This window comes from Sminthopsis crassicaudata, chromosome 4, assembly GCF_048593235.1.
Source record: "Sminthopsis crassicaudata isolate SCR6 chromosome 4, ASM4859323v1, whole genome shotgun sequence".
NCBI classification, from domain to species: Eukaryota; Metazoa; Chordata; class Mammalia; order Dasyuromorphia; family Dasyuridae; genus Sminthopsis; species Sminthopsis crassicaudata.
In genome coordinates this window covers 364,318,887-364,343,593 of record NC_133620.1, presented here as the reverse complement: position 1 = coordinate 364,343,593, position 24,707 = coordinate 364,318,887, and the positions used below count along the sequence as shown (strand labels likewise).

The window sequence follows — 24,707 nt, the reverse complement described above, 5'->3', positions numbered from 1 at the left end:
TTTTTTTTACTATTGATTCCAATCCTGTAATTCCCCCTGTCCCAATTTATTAATAGAGCAGAAAACTGCCCCAGAAATCTTGGGCTTGAGGTTGTGGGGGATGGAGGAATGTTATTAAATTGTATTCATTCACTTGTGGGTTTTTGATTTCCAGAATGGATTTTCAGTATTTGTGCCAATTTTCCTTACTCTAAATCATTTATTTCCATACTAAAGGAAGGGGCTGGAAAGTAGTAGGGGATATAGGAGGGGGAACACAAAGGAGAATGGATTCAGGCAATGACATCCATGAAACGTCACTGTAAATTCTGAGAGCAGCAGGAATGGGGTACACAGATCTGTACACATGTCATCACTGTCTGTCTCTCTCCCTTCAGTATATCAGTACAAGAATCTGATCCACAGGATTACCCCCAGCAATCACAAGGCTACCCTTACTTCAAACTTAGCACATTTACAGGGATCAGCTCCACAAATTTATGTCAATGTAAGACTAAGCAAGCAGTAACAAGGAACATAAATCCATCCAGACAAAACCATCTTGTAGCACTTTCTAAAGCAGGATTTTTATATAACCCAGTGTTGGGGATTATTTGTGTCTTGTTCTCACCTATTTATACAAATAACCAAGAGCTGTCTGTCCACATCACTTTGATGGGAGAATAAATTATTTTTTTGTTTGTGGGACTTGATGAGGTTCATTGGAAGCCATGGCACACAGGGAAAATTGAGTAGCCTTAGGTATCTTACCTCTGTGCCTGTTGGTGGTTTTATCAAACATCAGCATAGCATCCTCCACCTGAAAAACACAACACAGAACAAGTTCTACTTAGGACCTTTTCAAAAGAATCAAATAGTAATTAAAAACAAAATAAAGCAAAAACACCAAGTCTTTCCAATTTACACGAGGACCCTGACATCCCTCTAGCAATAAGGAGAGTTTCACATTAACTTTGTGGACCCAACCCAGCTCATCTTGGCTTTGATTTGGTTCCCATGGGTTGGGTTCCCTCTGTTCCAACCTAACTCTTTACGTGGGCTTTAGAGCCTGTAACGTCAAGGTCATCATTGAAATAATCACCCACCTACAATCTGTAGGGAAACTCTCAGCCAGGTTAAGTGCACAAGGCTGCCAATTTCATCCATATTGTTATTGCCATCTCCTTGAGTGAAGGACAAATACAAGGAAGGAAGGAACAATAGATCCCCAACAACTTGTATATAGACTTGTAAACTATTTCAGGCATATATGATTGGCTTAATACTATTGATTTTCTAATATATCAGCTCTCAATTCACTATGGTACAATGAATGCATGTATGCATGCAAGCATATTGTTGTTGCTTGTCCTTCCTTTTCAAAGAGGAGAAAAGACATTATAGGGTGTTGCTTTGACTCATGTGTGACTAGGATTTAAGCAAGGCAGAGGTGCACAGTCATCAGCCTCACTCTCTCTTTCAGATTCCTCAAAATCCAATGGCAAGATAAAAATCAAGACAACTAGCAATGGTCCTGGATGCAAAGTCTTGTGACTTCAATGCCCAAATTCTAAGTTCTCCACATTATCTGCTTCAGTCACTTTCGTAGCCATTGGAACAAATTGTTCTCATCTAGTCCACCTACGGAAGTCTTCATGTGCTTGGGGTACAGGTTTGAGGCTCCTCAGTTACCTCAAACTGGTTTAGCCCATCTCGTAAGATGGTTTATCAGAGTGTGGCTGCTGCACGTTACAGCTTTTTGGAGCCACAGGAGAGAGTTGAGCGACTGGTAGATACCAAAGATGGACGAACAGCCCTGAAAAGGACTCAGCAAGCCTTCACACCAGAGATGTCAGTCCTCCTAGAACAATATATAGCCACACTCACATGCCCTGATGCTGTAAGTTTGAAGTTTGAGATAAAAGCTTATCTCATCTTGCTTGATACGTGTTTAGAGCTATTTACATATATATAGGCCCTTAAATACATATGCATGTGTGAGTCAGCTTTGGAATTAGGAAGAACAGATAGAAATCCCATTGCTGACTCATACAGACTATATGTGGGCAAATCACTTAATCTCTCATTCTCCCTAAAAACTCTTTTAGACAGAAATTCTTAATTTTATAGTCTATAAACTATTTTTTCCTAGATTTTTAAAAAACTGGCTTCCTTTATATTTTACTTTATGCATTTTAAGATACAATTCTGAAAAAGAATTCACAGGTTTCACTAGGTCACCACAGGGGGTCATGACACACACAAAGATTAACAATCCTTGCAATAAGAATCTATTGCAGAAGAGAGAAGAGTTATTGGTCTGAGTTGATCTAGGGAGTTTTCCTCACTGGAAGTTCTCCGCATGGATTTGGGCCAAATACATCTACACTGTATTCCAGAAGTCTTAGTGCAGCTTTAATGGGTTCATTAGATTTGACTGTTCATTAGACTGTAGAAACTATCAAATGAACATTTTCTTTGGTGATGGAAAAGGGGAAGAAGAGGTTTAAAAGCAGTGGGCAGGCTATTGAGAGAAGTCTCACTATCCCATCTCTGCCATGGCTACTCTCTTATAGAAGGCAAATAAAGTGAGTGAATTTAGGAAAAGTGGCCAAACTGGATTTTCAAATCCTGCCTCTGAATGTATTTTCTAGGGTCTTGATTGGCTTAAAAAATCCTTTCGTGTGTGTCAAGGTCCTCTAGTTGCTAGGTAACTAAGACTACAAACAGGTCTCCTTTTCGGACATCATCCTCCAACTGTTAGTTCCCAGGGAAAATGGACATGGCATGGTTACAATGACAGCCCCTACTAGCACTGCTGTCTGCCTGCACCCAGAGGCAACTGGCCAATACAACAGTGCCATCTCTGGGTACAAGAACATCCCAGAGATCTAACAAGAGTTCCCTACCTCTTTGCCATGGAACTTCCTCACTCTATCCTTCCCTCTTGGGGATAAGCTAATCCCAGCAGCAGTCTGGCTTTCATAAGGATCTGGATACCTGCTGAGACAATAGATATATAGTACTCTCCCATTTTGTCATGCTCTACTCAATCCTAACTACAGTCAGTTCAACAGTCTCCACAGAACAGGGACACTAATGCTTATGGCATCACAGAACAGATCAAGTCCTTCGAGGAAGATGGCAAAGGGAGGATTGATGGGAAGTATTAAGGAGTTACACCCTTCTCTCTAGACTATTCAGAAGAACCAAGCCCATGTCTCAAGATCCAAATTCACAGCAACAGGGCAACTAAATTTCACTGACTGAAACCAAAAGATGTTCAGGAACCACTTAAAATTGTCTTTTAATCTTTAAAATATCATTTAAAATATAGCTTCTGAGACTTACTTTAAGATTACCTTTTAAAATTCTTTTTTTAAAAAGCTTCCTTCTAATGCCACCTAAAAATTATCTTTTAAACTTACTTTTAAGTGACCTTGATAATATTACCAAAAATTGCCTTTTCATATTCACTTTTTAATTAAACCATGATCTTCTAATATCACTTAAAATTTTTTTAAGTAATTCTTTTTTAAAGTGTCCTTTTCACAGCATTTAATTGGTTACTTCTTCCCCTTCTTAAAGTTGGAACATTCTCTCTATGCCCTTTTGATATTCCCCCCACCCTGGTGAATGTGGGGGGCTTAAGGATTTTCTTTCTTTCTTTTCTTTTTCTTTTTCCTTTTTTTTTTTTTTTTTAGGGCACTTATTGTCACACAAGAATAGGACTCTTTCCTCTATAGTCCAGTTTGCACAATGGGACTCTCAAAGGCCTGCTGAATAGATAAAGTGCCAAAGCAAAAGAAAAATTCTATTAACACTTTACAAAATAAAACATCTTGGTTAGGGAAGAGAGCAAGAAAATCAATATGGATAAGGCTTGGGTGCTTAGGAAAAAAAAAACTTTTCAGTGATTGCAAAACACTACTTATTAATTCAGCAAAGCCATCAATGCTATGGAAATCTGGCAGAATAGCAACAACTAAATCTAGGAGAATTTGAATATACAAAGGCTGAATAGAGGGAAAAACACAGTCTCCTCAACTAGGCCTGTTTCTCACGGTTCTACGTGAATCAAACAGAAGCAGCTTGTGTGAGGCTCCATCAAGGGAAAATAAGTGAAGGCAGTCTAGGTAACTGGCACCAAACCCCTTCATGAGCAAACCGATCTCCCCTCCTTCTTCCCTTTCTTTGAAATAAATGAAACTCAGGTCAGTAAGGTAGATGGTTACATATAGTCATGGTCTACAGAATCTGCTCCAAGGCTTGGTCAATATACACGAGTCACCCAGAAGCTTGGGAGAAGCTATCTGGAAGTATGAGGTGATTTTTGCTTTTTTTCATTTTCTTAATATCTTTCACTTTTATATCCCAGTCATTTCTGGATGTACTGCAGTCTTTTCCCTCAACATCCCTCCTTGTAACAGAAAAACCATTTTGTAAAATTAACCAATATAGCAACTATATATGAGCACATACACCATTATGAACCTGCAATTCCCTACTTCTAGACTAAAAGCAGGGAGGCAAATGTCATCAATTGTTCCAAGGCCTGGACAGATCACAATCCCTGATCAGCTCTGTTTGAATGATCTTTTCATGCATATGAATATAATTATTGTATATAATTTTCTCTAGGTTCTGCTCAGTTCATATGAGTCTTCCCACATTTCTCTGAATTACTCAGTCATTATTTCTTATAATAAAATTAGTATTCCATTACATTTATATATCAGAATATACCAGACATTTTTAAGTGGATGGGCACTCGCAATTGCATTTTTCGTTCATTTGTTACGTTTGCTATATAAGGGACTTTTATGTCTCCCTTTGATCTTACTGGGATTTATATGCAATAGTGATATCTCCCTCTAGGATAAAAAAAGATATAAAAACAATTTAGTGACTTTTCTCACATAATTCCAAACTTTTTCTGAACATTTGACCCAATGAATAGATCTACCAACACCAGTGCAAAGAACAGCCTTTTCAGGTCTTAGTTGGAAGACATTTCTAAATTCTACAAAGGATGGGAATACTGCTCTCATCTTGAAGATTAGTAATTTACTTAGTGTCCAAAAGTACTATTACACACCTTGAAGATGAGTGGCTAGGGTGGGGCTTTCCCAATATCCATTAAGAAAGGAAATTATGTGTACTTTGCCAATAGATTTATCCATCAGTAGTTTTGCTTTGGAAACTTGATCATTTCCCAGGACTGCTTTAGGAGAACTTCTTTTTATTAAAAAAACAAACAAACTTTTATTAAACATAATTATAGGTTAATCAATGAGTCCTAAGATAATAAGTTTATCAATAAAAATTCAAAAGAGACCCTGGAGGCCATGACACCTAGAGGAAATAGAGGGTAACTAAATTGCCTGGAGTGACATGATGGACAAACATCCAAGGTAGAATTTGAACTGATCTTCATAACTCCAAGTTTATCACTCTATTATTGCCCACCTCTGTTTCTCATGAGCTGAAATCAACAGTTTGAAGAAACTTCTTGGATTCCTCTATCCTCAAACAAGACCTTTCCAGACTTATCCTTCTACAATTTGCAAGGCTTAGGTTAAGATGAAACATTTTGTAATTTATCATTCCAACATACTATAAAAGATTCTAGTATGAGTTTCAATGGGTAAGTGTGACTGTGTTCACAGTTTTTTTCTCCAGGGTTGAAGAATGAGAAGAAAAATGAATATATGTTGGCCTGGAACTGATTCTGATTCTTTCTTATTTGATATAGCTATATTCATATCCATATCTACCTTTTGCTCTATCTCCCCCTCCTTCCCCTTTCCCCTCTTACCTCCCTCCTGCCTTTTCCTTCCCCTCTTCCCCTCTCTGTAACATCACGCATCACATGTAGCCTAGTCAGTGGGTTGACTATTCTTGGTCCCCTGCCCTCTGGTGGCAGTTCCTACTTCTTTGGAGAATGATTCTTTTAATCTATTTAAAGAGGTGGCCTTCTAATTCCAATGGATTTGTGATGGAAAGTGACATCCACAACCAGAAAGAGAACCATGGTAAACTGAATGTGGATCAAAGCATAGTATTTTCATCTTTTGTTGTTGGTTTGTTTGCTTGTTTTTTTCCTCTCCTGTTTTTTTGCCCTTTTGATCTTATTTTTCTTACACAGTATGACAAATATGTAAATATGTATAGACAAATGGCACATATTTAACCTATATCAGATTTCTTGCTGTTTTAAGAAGGGGAAGCGAGAGAGAAAATTTTGGAACACAAGGTTTTTCAAAGGTGAGTGTTGAAAACTATCTTTGACTGTATTTGAAAAAAATAAAATGCTATTTTTTTTTAAAAAGAGCCTTTCTTTGTTGCCTCAATATTCAGTACAATGGAGGGCTCATCATAAGCATTTAATAATAATGACGATAATGGCAATAACAACCAACACTTCTGTAGAGTTTACTATGTATATGCCAGGCACTGTGCTAAATACTTTACAATGATGATTTCATTGGATCCTCAAAACAGCCCTAGGAGAAGGGTAATTATTCAGTGCTTGGTGATCTGATCTGATTTGATTTTCCACTTTGGGGTCCTGAGAAGCTACTGTAACAAAGTACATAACAGAGGGAAAAAAAGGATGGGGGGCATTTCTCAGTTGAACAAGTATTTATTAATTGCTTATAATATTCCAGGTACTACCTTACATGCTGAGGAGATGAAAACAAAAATGTTCCCTATGGAGGGGACATGTACAGAAGAGAAAATGCAAAAAACATTTTAAGAGGGAATAGAGGAAAATAACAAGAATAAGGAAAGGCCTCCTGTAGGAGGGGCACCTGCACTGTATTTTTTAAAAAGCAAGGAGACCTATGAGGAAGAAATGAGTAAAGAATGCATTTTAGAGAAAGGAGGAACATCTGCCTCAATTTTTCACTGAAGACTAAGATTTACTTCCTTACTTCCCAGAAAAAAAAAAAAAAAGAATACTAATTGGACCAGTGATAACATAAGCATACGGGTGAAAATAAAATGCTAACTAATAATAAGAACTGTTAGCACTGACCAGAAGTTAAATCTCAGCCCAATAGAAATTTGTGACATGGTTAACACTATCACTAATGGCACTAAACCTAACAACAAGCAATTGTTCAAATGTTGATGCAATCATAGAATCTTTGAATTGGAAGGGACCTTGGAAAGGACCATGGAAAGTTATCTAGACTAATGCCTTTATAGAAGGAAAATGGCACCTGAAAGTGATTTGCCCATGGTTTCATAGTCAGTATGTGGTAGTAAGGATTCAAACCTAGTCTTCTGACTTCAGATCTTGGGCTCCTTCCACCCTGCCAAAGGTCCAGTTGATGAACAAAGATTGTCTATTCTTCAGGAGATTTAATTTAGCCAGACTATACTCGGGATGATGGCAGAAGTCCAAAAGTAGTGATGATAAAGACTAGAATCTAGACTTTAGTTTGCACTGACCACATTCTAACTGAAATTTTAGAACTGAAAAAGCAGGATGGGTCATATAGAGAATCCAGAATTTCTGGGAGCCAAGTACTTGGCCATTGAGTATGAATTAACAGATGCTTGTTGAATTAGGAGTGCCCCAAGTGGCCAACTTCAGACCATCACTCCTGCCAATATCTTGTCCATGGATCCTCTGATTACACCATCAGGGAATGGAGGCAAGATGTAATCAGGATATGTCGGGGAAATCAGCTTTGGTGTAAACTGTTAGAGGCAAAATAATTGCCAGGAAGATAGTGATAGAGATAAAAAGAGAGAGAGAGAGAAGGGGTACAGAGGGCAGATCATCTCTAATAGTACATAGGCCTCCTCTAACATTACTCCCCAACATACACAAATAAAATTGATTATAGCCTGTTCCTGGCACAGGATTTATTCTTCTGATTTCCAAAAAAATCAACTGTTTTGCTTAGTACATATGCGTTGTGTGCACAAAGTAGGAAATGACCAACTAACTTTTTTGGTCAAATGCAAATTAATGGTATGAGTAGACCCATCTTTTTAAGATTCCCTAAAACAACACTCTTCCCCACCCCCAAACAGAATCTCAAAGTGTGTTATTTTAGGTAATGCCTGAGAACCCCAAACAATTGTCCCACGGTGTACAAGGCCTCCACAGACAGAGCTAATTAATTCCAACAAATTAGGGAGCACTGGAGGACAACAGACTGGGAATTCCTACAATCACTTGGCTGTGACTGAGGGCCAGGTGACCAAGCCATTACTCCGGGGTATTCTTCCTATGGCAAGGGCTTATTTTTGGACGTAGGCAGGTGCACAGCTTCCAACTTCCTCCATCACCAGCCCTCCAAAGACAAAATCAGCCCTCCAATCAAACCTTGTGTAATGGGTTTCAGTTTATTTAGCAAACCTTTTCAGAATGTATTTTGGCTTATGCCAAAGGAAGGGATGCTATCTCTTTAATCAGTAACTGTAAGGGGGAAAAGGTTAGAGTGGGGAGGAAATGACTGGAGAGAGTGTGGGCTTTAATCATCATGAGATGATGATGATGATGATGATGATGATGATGATGATGATGATGATGATAACATCTGAAATTTATATAGCACTTACTAGGTGCCAGAAGCTGTGCTAAGCACCTTACTAATATTATCTTATTTGATTTCCTCAACAATCCCAGGAGATAGATGTTATTATTATCCCCCATTTTACAGATGAGGAAACTGAGACAAATTGAGTTTTAAGTGTCTTGCCCAGGGTCAGAGAGCTAGTAAGTGTTTGAGATTGAATTTGAAGTCAGATTTTCTTAACTGCAAGGTTAGAGCTCTATCTACTGTAATATCCAGCCATCTCTAAGAAACCTCTTCATTCAAACCCTCCCTGATTTTTCAAACCTCACTTTCCCTCCCTCAAAATCGAAACCCTAACATTAACCAGTGGTGTTCTACACTGCACTTGACCTTTGCGTCTCTGTCTCATCATCCTATTGCTTCTTAACTCTCTTCAAACTTCAGCCCTGGATTACTCCCACCATCTGCCTACCCTTCTGCTCAAGTACTGCCAAAGGAAGTCACACAATCTTGTTAACTAGTTCACTACAAACTTATTTTATTCGATCTCCACTGGCCCTAACTGCTATATACCAGTGCTTTTTACTCTTTTCTGATTAATTCTTTATCATTTCTTCCACAGGGATGTTCTTTCTCTCCTCAAGCCAATTACACTGTCATATCTTACTTCTTTTCAGAAAAGCACCTGAGGACACACAGTCAGTCCTCCATATGTGTTATCTCCCTCATAAGAAAGCAAGCTCCCTGAGTTCAGGTCCTATTTTTGCACATGTATTTGTATCCCCAGTCTCAGGCATAAAGTAAGTAATTAATAAATACTTTTTTTTTCATCCATTCAGCCATTACTGAAAAGAAGATGAAGCTATCTGTTATGAGCTCCTTCTTTCCCCTAATTCCACACGTCAGGTAGAGACACTAAGGGCTAGAGGGATTAAATCACCTTTCCAAGGTCACAGAGCTAGATAGAAGCAAATCTAGAACCAGAATCCAGGGGTCCAGAATGCCAGCCCAATGCTTTGCTTACCAGTTAACCTCGCCAGCACTACAATTGTGTGCTACCTATTATAACATAAATGTTTAAATCCTGAAACTGATGTCTCCTCATAGTTTTGAGGAAGTTTTAAGTGATAATATTTAAGTGTCTACTACCTAATAAACTATAGTATTTATTCCAAAGGTGATAATATCCTTTTCTCCTTTAATCCATTGTTCTTTCTTCCAACGATCCTAAATGTTGAACTAACTTTTCACAGAAATCTATGCACCTATATTCATAACCACAAACCCGATCCCACTTCCTCTGGTGGTACAAGCCAGTCGCTAAGGGACAAAGGGAACAGACATAATGGAGCCACTGTACCTCTGAAGAGACGTGGGAATCACACACAACCTGAACCAAAGAGCATACTAATTGAGAACAGGAGTGATCCTTGTTCAGGCTATGCATTTGTTTGTACTTGCATGTGCATGCATCCAGATTTCAGAGATGCATGTACATGTGTCCATAAAGGCAGAGGAAAGGAAGCAAAGGTGGAGGAAGGTTTGGCTGGACAAAAACGTGTCTGAAAAGGAAGAGGTAGGAGAGAGGAAAAGATTCTGCTCTGTGGTTTTGGAGCTGGAACCCAGAGAGGTTGTAAAGATGCAAGGGAAGAGGAGAAAGAGGAGAAGGAGGAGGAGGAAGAGTGCAGGAACAAACTTGGCATTAGCTGCTTGAGGAGAGGCAGTTGGTTTCTGCAGGCATGACAGCTGTCATGCAGAAGTGGCATCTGGTCTAACGGGCCTCTTGTTCAAAGCTCCTTCAAGTGGCTGCTGCTATGTTTTGGAAATCTATGCCTCCGTTTACAACATAGTTGCATGAGTATGTGCGTGTGTGTGTGTTTGTGAGTATGAGCATAAGCAAGTATCTGGGTGAAGAGGTGGGAGAGAGCAGACAAGAGATCCAGATGCCTTATGCTCACTTTTTCCCCATTTCCCTGTTTGTCCCCACATTGGGCTTTTGCCTACCGTGAAAAAAGCCTCAACCCCGCTAGCTCTGGAGGAGAGAGTCGAATCATTAGCGTAGCGCTGATGCACTGTAACACTCGCTTGCATTTCCATTAAACAAATACTAAACTGCTAATTGCCAAAATAGATCTCCATGACTTTGACCAAATGAGGGGGGGGGGGAGCTTGGGGGAGAAGGGTTTATAATTACCAAGTGTGAAAAAGCATAGTCTGTAAATAACCACCTCATCTGTCCTAATATGTGCTGATCTTGATGGGCGTGAAATAAACATCAGGACCAAATGGAAAAATCATCCTCATCTCCTGTGGCCAATGCAATCTTGGATGGTGATAAGCGTAGCTACAGTCCCTGACTGAGAGAGGGAATTCAATGGGACTGGGAATTCTTGGTCTGAATGCTAACTCCGATGCCCTGATACAATGACTGAGCAGCTTGTTTTTCCAATCCCTGCCTTGGCTTTCTCATTTTAAAAATGGGGGCCATTGCATTGCAAGGAGGTGACCTCCACAAAACTGGCCAGATTCATCCCCTTAATGCTAGGCCTGGGAAGATCTTGGGAATCAATGCTTTCTGCTTTCCTGTGGGAAGTAGCAAATAGAGCAGATTCTTTCCCAAAGCCCTGGATACCCAGACTCACCTAATTAGGGCCCCAGAAGGGATCTCTCTGAGTACAATCCCTCATCTGACAGAGGTTGCTGAGGTCCAGAGAGAGGAAGTGATTTATTCAAAATCACATAGCTAGTGAGTGTCAGAACCAGACAGAACCAAACTCTCCTGAGTCCCAAAGGAGTATTCTTTCCACTTGTGACACAAAGCTGCTTCTTCACACCCCACTGTTCCTGGGGGCAGCACATTTATTTCCCCTATGACATGTCACCTGGCAGACAAGGCAAATAAGGTGGGAAGCTGAGATTCTCTAAGCTCCAACCACTGAAGGTGGAAAAGAATTCTTGTTTAAATAAGAGAATCCCTGGGTTGGAATGAGACCTTGTGAGGTCATACAAACACCACTCTTGCAAATATCATCAAATTCACATTATTAATAATAACAATTCATATCAATATAATAATAGTTTATATTCTCATCCAAATATCTCCCCTGTAAAGAGAAGACTTCGGAGGTATTGTCTTCAGAGGTGATTCATCTAAAGTCACACTTTAATAAATAAATGGTAGAGAATAAAACCAGGTTGTATAACTCTATCACTATCTCATTCCCACTTTTAAGTCTGGGTATTCCCATTCTCCCACATACAGATTTTTCTTTCCATTAATACAACCCCAATCCTAGTTCAGACCCCTTTCACCTTCCTGGACTACTGCAACAGCCTCCTAATTGGCTTCTGCCTAATTGGCCTTTTCCCTACTTCAATCTATCCTCCACACAGAGCTCCCTAAGTGAATTTCCAAAAGCATAGGTTTAACCATGACACTTTCCTACTCAAAAAACCTCCAATGGTTCCCTGCTGCCTACCAATTCAAACATAAACTCCCTCGGCATTTAAAGCCCTTTAAAACCTGGTCCCAACTTATCTTTTCAATCTAATTATACATTATTCCCTTTCACACACATTATGACCCAATCAGATGGGCTTTTAAAAATTGTGACTTCTGTTTTTATTTATTGGGTATTGCCCCATGCCTGGAATAGCCACCTTTCTCACCTCCACCTCTTAGAATTATGTAGTTTTCTTTAAGGCTCATCTCAAGTACCATATTCTATATGAAGCTTTTCCTGTTTTTACCAAAATTATCTTGATTCATTCTCATTCTCATTCTCATTCTCATATTCTCTCTCTCTCTCTCTCTCTCTCTCTCTCTCTCTCTCTCTCTCTCTCTCTCTCTCTCTCTCTCTCTCTGTCTCTCTCTCTCTCTCATGTACATATACACTTTCACATATCCACCTACCCATCCATCCACCCACCCATCTTTCTGTCCATCAGTTGCTGTCCCTGACAAGATTATAAGCTCCTTGAAATCAGGGCTGCCTGCCCAATGTCCTGCAAAATTACAGACACTTTAATAAATGCTTGTTGATTAGCTGATTTTGCCATTGTGTACCCAGAAGAAATTGAAAAAATGTTGTGACCATAAAATTGGCCTTCTGCCTAACAAAGTGAAATAGACTTTTTCATACAAATGTGTCCATCCTGGCCTTGGAGGAAAAGGCAAAGATAGTATGAGATCTCAACAAACATAAATTCTAATAAGAGAAAACAATACATAGAGGGGAGTGACGGCCAAGGAAAGATCTTCCCATTTGGAAAGTTACAAGAATGGGGACTGGATGTATCAAAGAAGCAAGCAAATCACAGATGGGATTGGTCTTAGATGTATCTTGGTGAAGTGGGCAACTGAGACAATTAGGATAATTGGGCCCCAGGGTAGGAATGCTGGGATAAAAAGGTTATATCTTCTTTGCTGGATTTCTAGACTAAGAAGCATGATGATGAAGAAACAGCAAAGAAGTGACCTCTAAAATTCCATCTAACTCAATATTCTATGATAGTAATGTGGAACTGAAATATGGAATAATATGGAATATGAATGTAAGATTCTCTAGCTACTGAGTTTAATGGCATAATAAAAAGAACTTTTGAGATAAGGATCACAAATTTAGAGAAAGATGGAATCTTAAAGATCACCTAGTTCCTTCCCCTCATTTTACAGAGTAGGAAGCTGAGACCCATAAGTTGGATGACTTGTCCACAGAACAAAGACATGGTAAATAGTAGATAAAGATGCATTATGTCCTGTACATTGAAACTTAATATACTTTTTGAGTCATTAGTCTTGGCTCTATATCACTGATTAACTGTACAGTTTTGGATGAGTCACTCACTACCTCTCTGAAACTTAGCTAGGAATATATCATTAGTCCTAGTTTTCCAAAGAGCATTTCCTTCTGAAATTCTATAAGACTGATTTTGTGTTTTGCTCCTGTGTCACACAGGAAGTGAAAATATTTAATACAGACATTCTTATTCCTTTATTTCTCTGCAACTCCTTATAAGGAGGGTAGGAGCCACATCTTCTATTTCCTGTACTCATACCAGAGCAAATAGATGGCATAGTGGATAGAGCACCATGGCTTGGAGTAAGGAAGACCTGGGTTCAAATCCAGCCACAGATGCTTACCACTGTGTAATTGAAGGCAAGACATTTAACCCTGTTTGCCTCAGTTTCCTCATCTGTAAAATGAGCTAGAGAAGGAAATGGCAAATCACTTCACCCAGTTTGCCTCAGTTTCTCATCAGTAAAATAAACTGGAGAAAGAAATGGCAAATAATTTCAGTATCTTTGCCAAGAAAACCCCAAATGAGGTCAAAAAGAATTGGACTGGACTGACCCGTAACAATGAACAACAGCATTTAGCAATTTGTGTTACATATGGTAGGAACACAAAAAATATTTGTTGCCCAAGTGATTCTCAAGGACATTTTGAGAATTTATTAGAGAAAATTTTCCACCTATGTGCAAACTCAAATTATTCTACAGATCTTCAATAGATATCAAACCCTTTAACAATGTTGCTGAGTTTGTCACTAAATTAACAGTCACCTTGACTTAGGAGCAGAGAATGTCAGCAGGAAGGGACCTAGAATATGGAAGGGAACTTAGAATATAGAACATTAAAACAACAAAAAAAGTCAAACCATAGAATGTAATAGCTAGGAATGACTTAAAAAAATATGATATCAGAATACAGAATGTTCGAGCTAATAGAAGGATATGCCTTAGGACATAGAATACTGGAAAGTATTTTAAAGACCATCTTATCCAACTACCTCATTTTACAGAGGAATAAACAAAGGCCCAGAGAGGTTCAGTGATGTATTGAAGATCACACTAACTTTTTAGTCTAAGGTGAGCTGCTGTCTGAAGAGGGGAAGGGGGAAAAAAGCAGGAGGTGGAGAGAACAATAAGGAAAAAAGGACAGCAATCCTTACCAAAAAACATACCAATTCAAGCTGCTTCAAGACCTGGCAAGTATGTTTTTCTTTCATTTATTTCTACATCAACACTCTGAAGGATAAAGATCTTTCTCGGTTCAAGAACTGTCAATTTGTTTTAGTGCAATGTTTTTCATCTGTTTGAGGTAAGGAAGAATTATAAAGCAGGCAAATGAAATAACATACCACAATCTAACGTGTTTTGCCAATTCAAATTGGAACCAAGGAGAAGGGAAATTAAACAAGCATGACGTGCAACAAAATACATCTGTGTTGTATCTCCTACCCACCTCACCCCTCAGCACCAGCTCTGCCCCTCCCATCCCATTCTCTTCCCTTCTCCTATATGCTAACTTTATTACTTGATGAAGTCTTTAGCTCTTTGCTAAAAACCATGCTATGCACTCGTGGCATAATTTTTCAAGTTGTATATGTTGCACAACTTGCAATATTTTGCTTTCTGAAGGAGAAAAAAAATCTCTTAGCTGCTAGTCATCTGCCAGGAACTGTTATTTTAAATACCCCTGTGAAATCCAAGAGCCAGCAGCTGGCTCCAGAGGATTGACTACCTTTCCCCATATAAATTAACAAAGACAAATGCCCACCGCATGCTGGGCTGTCTGAAAATCGTTTTTTGTATCAGACCTAAGGCTTCGATTACAATGGAATTTAAAAACAAAATTAAATAAATAGGAATAAAAGGATTTTATTCCTCTCTCCTCTTCTGTTGAGGATGCTCCTGCTGAATGTTAAAGGAGAGGGAAAGGGGAGAAGAACATTAATTTATTTGCATTTCTTTTCATTAAGAAAAAAAAAGTTTGAAAGCTCCCCTGGATTGTTGGAAGGCTTGTTCTTCCCCTCTGTGACTGCCAGATTCCAAGGCCTTTGGCTAGGGTAGACTCCATCAGGGAGCTGTTCTTCACACTTTCACCTTAGAACTATCAATGACAAAAGGGGTTGTGAGCCCCAGAATGAGACTTTTCTGGTTATCTGAGCTAAAGAATGTGGCCAGATGCCCTCTTCAAGACCAAGCCTGCTCACTAGCCCTATACAGACCAGGAAATTTCTGCAGCTTCCATGTAACAGGGCTGGACAGAAAGGCCAAGGTCGGTATGGCCAAAGCAGGTTATAAACTACAATTTAAGAAGCTGGATATTTAATGGACCTCTCATGTCCCCTTCAGCTCTATGTCTTCCTATGGATTAAGTGACTTCCTTTAACTCAGTTTCCTCATCTATTAAAATCCCCTTTTTAATTCTCATTCAATGAGAGTTTTCCCAAGTAGGGGAAATTTCATTCTGTTTGCCAAGAAAGCTTCATTTTGCAATGGTTCTCTATGTTGGTACCTTCTCTTTAGTCCTAGATTTAAAACTGCAAGAGAACTCAGAGGTCAGCTCATCTTTTTCATTTAGCAGATGAGAAAATGGAGGCCCAAAGAGGTCAAATATTCTCCCCAAGATCACACAGGTAGGAAGTAGCAAAACAAGATTTGAACTCAGAGCTTGCTTTTGATTCTACTACCAATTTGCTTCCACCCTACATTCTTACATTCCCCCCTGCCCCTGTCACTTCTGTTGCTTGCCCATTTTTATTTCTCTAGAGTCCAGATAAAGTCCATAACCTAAACGAAAAGGTGGCGGAAGGTGGGAAAGCTAACATGGAAGCTGGTCTTCCACACTTTTTACTTGTAAGATAAAATTAAGTTCTGGGGCCTTGGGTAGGGTGGGAAGCCATTCCCCCCGGGGAAGTGAGTCACTAAAGCAGCCTGGGAACATGAATTTTCTCAGCATGCACGTACATTGCTTGTGGAGGAGAAAAACAATCAGACTTCTTTTATGTAAAGAGTAACACATTCCTTACTGGAGTCCTGCCTCACTGGGTGGGTCAGCACATGAACATGAGCTGCACTACTGATGCTAGGAAATAATTGTCTTAATACCTAGACCAGAGAAGCAGGCAGCTTTCACTTGAAGATGAACAGGGTCATGGAGAAGGGTCAAGAGTCAGCCGGAAGCTGTCACAGTCTTAGCTTTTTTTATTTTTGACAATCTTTAGGACATAGGTCTGAGGCTAGGGGCCCTGCTCTCCCCTCCCCTACACAGCCCCGAGTCAGCCAGCTCTAGCCATCCCATCGACTATCAGGTAGTCATTGAAATCCTATTGCCTTACCAGGCCTGGCTATTTTACCCTTCAGGGCCACAACTACTTGGATTATATTACATGACTCATCCGTGGTCCCTTCTGGCTTTTAATGTATAATTCAATGGGCCAGTCACTGAATTTCTCTGGGCCTCAGTATCCTTATCAGTAAAATGAGGGGGTTAGACTAAATGACCTATAAAGTTCTTTTCCAAGCTCTCAATCTATATTCTATGATCTTAGGCTAAGGAGGCCATAACATGAACAGGAGAAAAAGGAAGAAGCATCTTCCCCTCCGAGCAGGAGCACGGCTGGAGAGGGCTGATTCTAGAATAATAGACAGAGACATACTGTGTACACAAGGATCTCATTCCTCTACCTGGAACTCTCAGTTTATTCTTGGGTGCCTCAACATTTGTAAAGCCAGGCCTGGGCTGGGAATTAGATGCTGTTCTGACAGTTTCAGTGACTATCTATTGAGTTTGTGCATGTGAGAACACTCATGGGCACGTGTTACCTTGAACTCTTCCCAGAAGATCTCAGACACAGGGAGTCCCATCAGACTTTCAGTTGGCATTTCCTCAGCTCTTAAGAGGTCCTTGGTCTGCATTATAGTAATTTACACTTTCTGTATGCTTTGTGAATTTAGAGCTCCCTTAGGTAGGGATGTGCCTCCCAGATCCATAACTAGATATTTTTGTATCTGGGCAACTATTGCAAATTTTCTAGTCAGGAAAAATAGCATGAAGCAGGTCCTTTTGGGGTGGGAAGGAGAATGAATGAGAAATAGAGGCCCTGGGACACCAGTGGGAAGGACAGTTATAGGAGGTATGTGAAACATCATAAAATCATGGTTATCATAGATGGGTCCTCCAAGGTCATTTAGTCCAATGCTCTCATTTTTCAGAGGAGAAAACTGAGATTCAGAGAAGGCACTTATTCTAAGTCAAATTTGAAATCAGAATTTGAACCCAGGTCTTTTGATGCTAGAATCAGAGCGAGAAAGAGATGGACAGGAACCCATTCCCAGGCACCATCTTGTAGCTTCTTATTTTAACAAACTGTTCTGCTAACCAAGTGCTATGATTTCTATGCTGATGAAAAACTGCAAGTGAAGTGGGTAATGAAGGTATTATTTCCATTTTACAGATGAAACAACTGACATTCAGAGAGGTTACCAGATCTCCAAATTCTGCAAGCCCCTTTTATTTTCCCCCCACTACCCTTCAAGTTCTTCTCAGGTCCTTCTTTGTCACTCCCAGGCCAGCCCGTAGGCTTAGGACAAAGCTCTGTGCCCACTGGGTACTCAGTCTACAATCCTGGTTGCTGGACTGTTGCAGCTGCCCATCTCCTGACAGATGTACTCTGTGCCTGCTATATCCTGGCCATGCCAGTGGGATGGAGATCGATGGAAATATACAAGCTGTTCCTGCCCCATCTGCATCCAGCAATGTTGTCCTCCAAAAGGGACAGAGCAAATCAATACCCCTGGAGTTTGGGGTCATCACACAAAGAAGAATTCTGGGCATAGATACTGGCTCCCTGACAATAGCAGCATGAGACCCTTCCTCTCCTCCACAAACATGTACAAAGAGAGGTGTCCAGAGGAGAATATCTGAGCCAGATACATGAACAAATTTCCATTTTTATGTAATGAGGGTTAAAGGCAGGACATGATGAGATATTCTATACAGTTTCTTTCCTTCCTTTCTCTTTTCTTCCTTCCTTCCTTCTTTTTTCTCTCTCTAGCTCTCTGCCTCTAGACTTTGTGTTTCTGCATGTGTGTGTGTCTGCCTGTCTGTTTCCTCTCTCTCTGTCTCTCTTGTTCCACGAACTGGACAACTTTTGCAGCCTCTAGAACCTTGTGTAACACTAAAGAATCAGGCAAGGGAAGGAAAAAACATAACATTATTTATGACTTCACGTCAACCAAGCCAAGGGCTCATTAATATCTCACTGTAAAATATTATGGCAGGGGAGAGCACGAGGGATACGTGGAGACAGGGGGAACACACTCAACTTTCACCACCTCATCAAGGCTGACATCAAGTCTGGGCAACACCCGCTCCTGTGGGAGGCCCCTGTGGCTCATGGAGCCTCTGATGGAGAAACATCAACAGGAGAGGCCACGGGTCCCCCATGAGGCAGAAACCAAGGAATATTTATTCTGTAGCAGGGAAAGGTCATTGATCTCATGATTCAGGTCAAAGAGAATGCACAAAGACCTGCTTGATTCTCTGATTCTCTTTCCACCCCTTCTTCTTCAACCCCTCACCTCCATCACTTGCCCATAATCCACCTCATTAGATATCTGAAGGTTCTGTCCAGACAGTGCTAGCCTTTGTATTCTGTGCAGAGGGCACAGGCTCGTTTTTCCAGGGGGCAGAAGCTAAGAAACAGAACAAGGAGAAAGGGCTTCCTGAGGCTTCTGTGACTTTGAATTCACTGTTAGTATTTCCCTAATTCAATTGAATAGGAATTTATTAAGTACCTACTATGTGCCAGGTGGATACTGTGCTTGATAACTGGGGAGATAAAGATAAAAGTAGACAGTTCCTCTTCTCTTACATTCTTTTGGGAAGGGGAACGTGGTAGTGGAGGGAAAATATATACATATAAAAGTAATTGCAAAATAGATGTACTGAGGGGCTGGGGAAAGTGCAAGTTTAATACCAAGAGCTACAGAAAGACAATGTCAAAGGAGAGAAGGGGACATGGGACACAGGAGACACAGGATGTCAGTGTTGGATATGAGGTAACAGAGGAAAAGAAGCTTTGGTTTAGACAGTCTGGATCTTAGAATCACTTGGATTCTGAGTGGAGCCTCATGTAAGAAAAAAGGGTAGGACTGATTTGGTTATCAATCCCTAAGCAAGAGATGGAAAACAGGATCAGGTAAACCTTTGTATTATGGAAACAACTCCTTTTTTCCAAGTTAAGAGCTGTCTATGGGACAGGATGACTTTTTTCTGGGCATATCTCCCTTCATCCCAAAGCTCAGGCTTCGTATGATATTTTCATAGCCCAAGGTAGCACCAGATTCTCCATCCTGGGTGAAACACAATCAGGCTTGCTACCATCAGCCCAAAGTGATTTCAGAAATTTCCTTTGAAAAGAACAGTCAACAAGGAGATAGCCAGATAGCAATGCATTGGTCTCAATAGTCTGGTTGTTAGGGGATGGTGGTTTTAGTTGTTCTGAGGACTTGAGAAATGAGCTTCTCCCCATAAGCCTGGTTACCCAAGTCTCTCACCACAGACTAGTTTTTCACAGATTTCACAGCTTAAAACTGACACAGCTAACACTCCCTGGAGGCTGAGGGTTTACCCACTTGCTATTTTATTAAAACCACGTCTCAGTTGTTAGTGCCGATACTTAAGGTACCGCTCTTAAGTCATCTAAGGCCCCCTATGATCTCTCACTTGCTTTCTATTATCACAATACCTCCCAAATTCTGACTACTTACTGGCCACCCAATCCTTGCGATCTATCTTACATATCTTTTTCAAAAGGTGCTTTTGTTCAAAATACATTAATGGCTCTATAGTGCCTATAGGATTAAAACTCACACTCTTCTACCTACTACTTCATATTTGTTTCTCTCCCTCTCTCTCAAAATATTGCACACTTCTGGCAAATCAGACCATTCACCACTCTCTGAAATAAACTCCAAGTATTCCCACATTTATGTGGCCTTTGGCAAAGTGCTTTGCAAACATCATACCATTTGAAAGTTACAACAACATTCCAATTATACATTATCCCTACTATACAGATGAAAAGACTCAAGTTCAGAGAGGTGAGACCCAGCACTCCGTAGCATATGCTATCCACTATGTCCCAATCCTTATCTCTCCCAGATGAATGGCTGACTCATTGAAAGCAACCAAAAGCATGAACTGAGGTCCCAATGCAGTTCTTTGTTAAGTACTAACAAGTTAAAGATGGAAGCATGATCTCTACGCACCTGTGGGGAGAGTCCTAACAAGTAGACAGGAGCTCGAGGGCCAATTGGTGGCTCAACACCTGTTTAAAATTTCCCAAGCCTTCAGACTCCACATTTACATGAGGAAGAAGAGAATGATCCAGAGTGATCAACTGTCAGGGTAGGGTATGGCAAGTAAGAGGGTCCTCTAAGTAAAAGTTTTATTTTATTTTCTACTCTGTAAGTACATTCAAACTTAAAAATCTACGAAAATTGAATCCTGAATCAGAGGAGATATTTTATATAGATATATAAGAACACTCTGAGAAGTAGAAAATGATACACAAATTCAAGGTACCAAAATATCCAAAGTATCAAAAATCCCATTACTATCATTCCCTGTCCTGAAAGAAGTCCTATATTAAGACAACTAGGAGGCACAGTGGATACAGTGCCTGGCCAGAGTCAGGAAGCCATTTCAGTTATATGCAATCGTCCCAGACCCCATTTGGAGTTTTTTTGGCAAAGATGCTGATTCACCATCTCTTTCTCCAGTTCATTTTACAGATGACGAACTGAGGCAAACTGGGTTAAATAACTTGACTAGAATCACATAGCTAGTGAGTCTCTGAGGCCATGTTTGAACTCAGTCCTCCTGGACTCCAAATTAGAACCCACTGTGCCTCCTGACTGCCCTTGCATCAAAATTACTATAACTTAAATATTGCTCTGAAAATATTTTTGACCTGAAGAATTTCCTGAGAGTCTTGAAGATCCCCAAATTATATTTTGAAAACCACTGGACTATCAAGATTTCTCAAAGGTCTCTTTTAGATGTAACTGTGTGGTCAGAGGGTCAGCTCTAGGGCTGAGTAAGGTTCAAGGAGATGATGAAAAGAGGAAGAAAAGAACTAAAAAGAAAGCAAATGGAAGAGAAGAAAAAAGTGTAGAAAGGAAGAGATGAGAAAGAGATCAGTACATGAAGGAAAGCCCTATGAAAAGGTCAAATGATAAAATTTAGAAGTTAATTAGCAATTAAATTAATCAACAAATATTTTCTGAGTACCTCCTATGTTCTGGGCATTGTGCCAGATATAGTAAATGATATAAAAAATAGTACAGTCTCTTCCTATTAGTCAGGGGTTGTTAACCTTTTTTTTTTTTTTTTTTTTTTTTTTTGGTCTCACGGACCCTTTTTGCTGGTCTAGTGAAGCCTGCAGACCCTTCCTCAGAATCCTATTTTTAACAGCATGAAAAATAAAATAATCAAATATATTGAAATAAAGTATTTTTTTCCTCATCCAAGATCAGACCTTAGGGTTTCATGAACCCAGGTTAAGAATCACTGCTGTAAGTGCTTATAGTCTAGTTGGAAAGATAACAAGTATTCATGATATCATCAATTCCACATTGGAGTACTCACTTAACGGACCTCTGGGTCCTGGAAGACTACATTAACAGGTCTTAACACTGCAAAGACTTTAGGTCTGGGGATAGAGTGTAAATTTGTGTTTCAAGGTCCAACCTAGCAAGTTTTGTTACCAGGTTGGCCATAGGACAATGAATTTTAGAAGATAATCTATTAAGGCACAGAGGAGATAAGATCTGTCAGTAGAAGGACACCACTGAAATTTTAGATCTTTATATAGGATGATATACCAAAGGAGAGGTAAAGGACAAGTGATATGAAAATTCAGAAAAAGGAGCAAGAATACACAAAAATCTAATGTATGATCTCTACCCTCTACATGCTTACAATATAATTCTGATATTCTTAACCTAGGGGGAGGGACTGTTTTAAAATACACATGCACCCCTACTCCCCCACATATAGGTGTGTATTTATATATGTTTCTGAACGTATTTTATAACTGATTTCCTTTACATTTCTATGCATTTTATTTTAAGCATTTGAAAAGATTCTGAGGAGTCCATAGCTTTCACCAGACTGCCAGAGTGGTCCATTACACATGAAAAAGTTAAGAACGGTACTTAATAAGAATATCAGTAATAAGAATAAGTCTCTATAATGAGTGCTATCTCAAAGCTATGAGCTGAAAAGGTCTGGCAGGGGATAAGGACCTTCAGTTGGATCTTAAAGGAAGGATAACATTTTGATTCAGTTTTGTGGAAAGAACAGAAATGGCAGCTAGCTGGACATTAAGCTAACTAGAACTAAAAAAGGAAGCTCATCATGCATTCCCTGAATGAATATTACAGTCACATGAGAGAGAACAAAAATCTGAGTGTCTCCATCAATCCAAGTCAATGGTGACCAATTTGTTTATTTTTTTCCTGGTGATGTATTGATATAGGCCTGTGATTCACTTTGCTAAAGTTTCTTCTGATTCTACTTTCTACTTGGGAAAAAATGTTTAAGAAAAAAAAAAAACACCATAGAGATGGTTGAAAATCAGATTGTTAATCAGATTGTTATTTATCAGGGTGACTTCAGAGAGGCTATTTTCAGCTTTCTGTATAAAATAGTAATACTTAGCACTCCCAAGTTCAATTATCTCCAAAGCAATTTTCACAATGTCAGCTTATTAATTCTCCACACCTTTGAGAAGTTAGTTTTGTCCCCATCACCCAGACTCGGAAGACAGAGGAAAGTTTTTTTTTTTTTTTAAGGGATCTAAGCCAACTATAAAGAATCTCATACCAGGTAGTCAGTCTCAATTAACAAAGACAAAGCTGCACCCAAATGGCACAGAAAGGAGGCCACTCTTTTCTTCCTGACTGGAGGGGCTCTGACCACCCAAATCACTGCTCGGATAGTGCTCCTTCAGCATTTTAGCACTCCAGGTGCAGGCCTGGGTGCAGAGCTCTTTTCACAGAACATTAGCTGTCTCAGCAGGTATAATTCTTCCCTCTCTTCCCCTCTCTCCTCTCTCCCTACCCACTTCTGTCTCTGAAAGACCAGGTCCAGGGATAGTGCCAGCAGAAATCTCAGAAGGAACAATTCCTTTTCAGCAGTGAGGGTCAAAGGAAGTAGCCTTGAAAGACGAAATCAAGAGGTAGAAAAGATTAAAGTGAAAGACTAAGTCAATTCTTCTGGATGGTAGGACTGAAGAAGCAGAGCTTACCATTCCACCCCAAATGCATCTGTTTCCTTACCTTCTGGAATAATAGAACACTCCCCACACCTGGAGCTTCTGATCAGAATAATGACACAGAGTGAGGGGCAGAGCAGCTCTGTCAGACTTCAATCACTGAACAATGCTGGTCTGCAATCAATCTAGCAGTAACCTATATATGCATGTGTATTCCCTCATTATACTCCCTCATTTTTGTGCCTTTGCCTTCCTTGAAATGCCCTCCCTTTTCATCTCCAGATCCTAGAATCCCTATTTCCCTTCAAAGTTTAACTCAAAACCACCACCATCTCCATGAGGCTTTTCCTAACATCTTCCCTTTACTCCTATTAGTGTCTCTCGCCTAAAATATTCTCTATTTTTAAGTATGTATTTTATATGTATATATATGTGTATGTGTGTATTTTATATATTATATGCTTTCTTTCTTTTTTTGGAAGGGGAAAGAAGGCAATTAGAGTTAAGTGATTTGGCCAAGGTCACACCACTGGTGTCTGAGGCTAAGGTCTTCCTGACTCCACTGTTCCACCAAACTGCCCCAGCATACTTGTTTTCTATGTTGGAAGGCTTGGGTTAAAATTCTGATTCTGATAAACACTGGCTGTGGGACCTTAGGTAAATCACTCAATTTCTCAGTGTTCAAGGTCAAAGCTTCTTAAACTTTTTCTCCTTGTGATTCCTTTTTGCCTGAGAAAGTTTTACATTTTATATACCTGTATATAAAATAACTATACAAATCACACAGAAATTCATTTTAAAACAATTCTTTGGTGTATATGTATGTGTATATATGTATGATTTTTACCATTTATTAAAGATGAAAGCAAATTTGCAGACTAATGAGGTGGATGTGCTTGTTTATTTTTACATAAAGAATTAAATCTCGGCAGAATATTTAATACCTTTTACGGTTACCAAATTTTTTGCCACCCCCTTGCGATTGGTTACACAGCCTCATGTGGGGTTGTGACCCACAGTTTAAGAAGCTTTGCTCTAGACCATTCTCATGGAACATGATTACATGTTTCAGAGATGATACTAATCTACACTGGTAGAGGAAGTTTCACCAAT

General features: G+C 39.7%; 1 protein-coding gene across 1 annotated transcript in view; it reads right to left on the bottom strand.

Moving 5' to 3' along the window:
• The window catches only part of MSI2 (musashi RNA binding protein 2), a 522,649-nt gene that overhangs the window by 198,467 nt on the left and 299,475 nt on the right, over positions 1 to 24,707 (bottom strand). Inside the window, 1 exon segment of the mRNA XM_074261866.1 lies at positions 751 to 799. Within this exon segment, the coding sequence (XP_074117967.1) occupies positions 751 to 799 (49 nt within the window).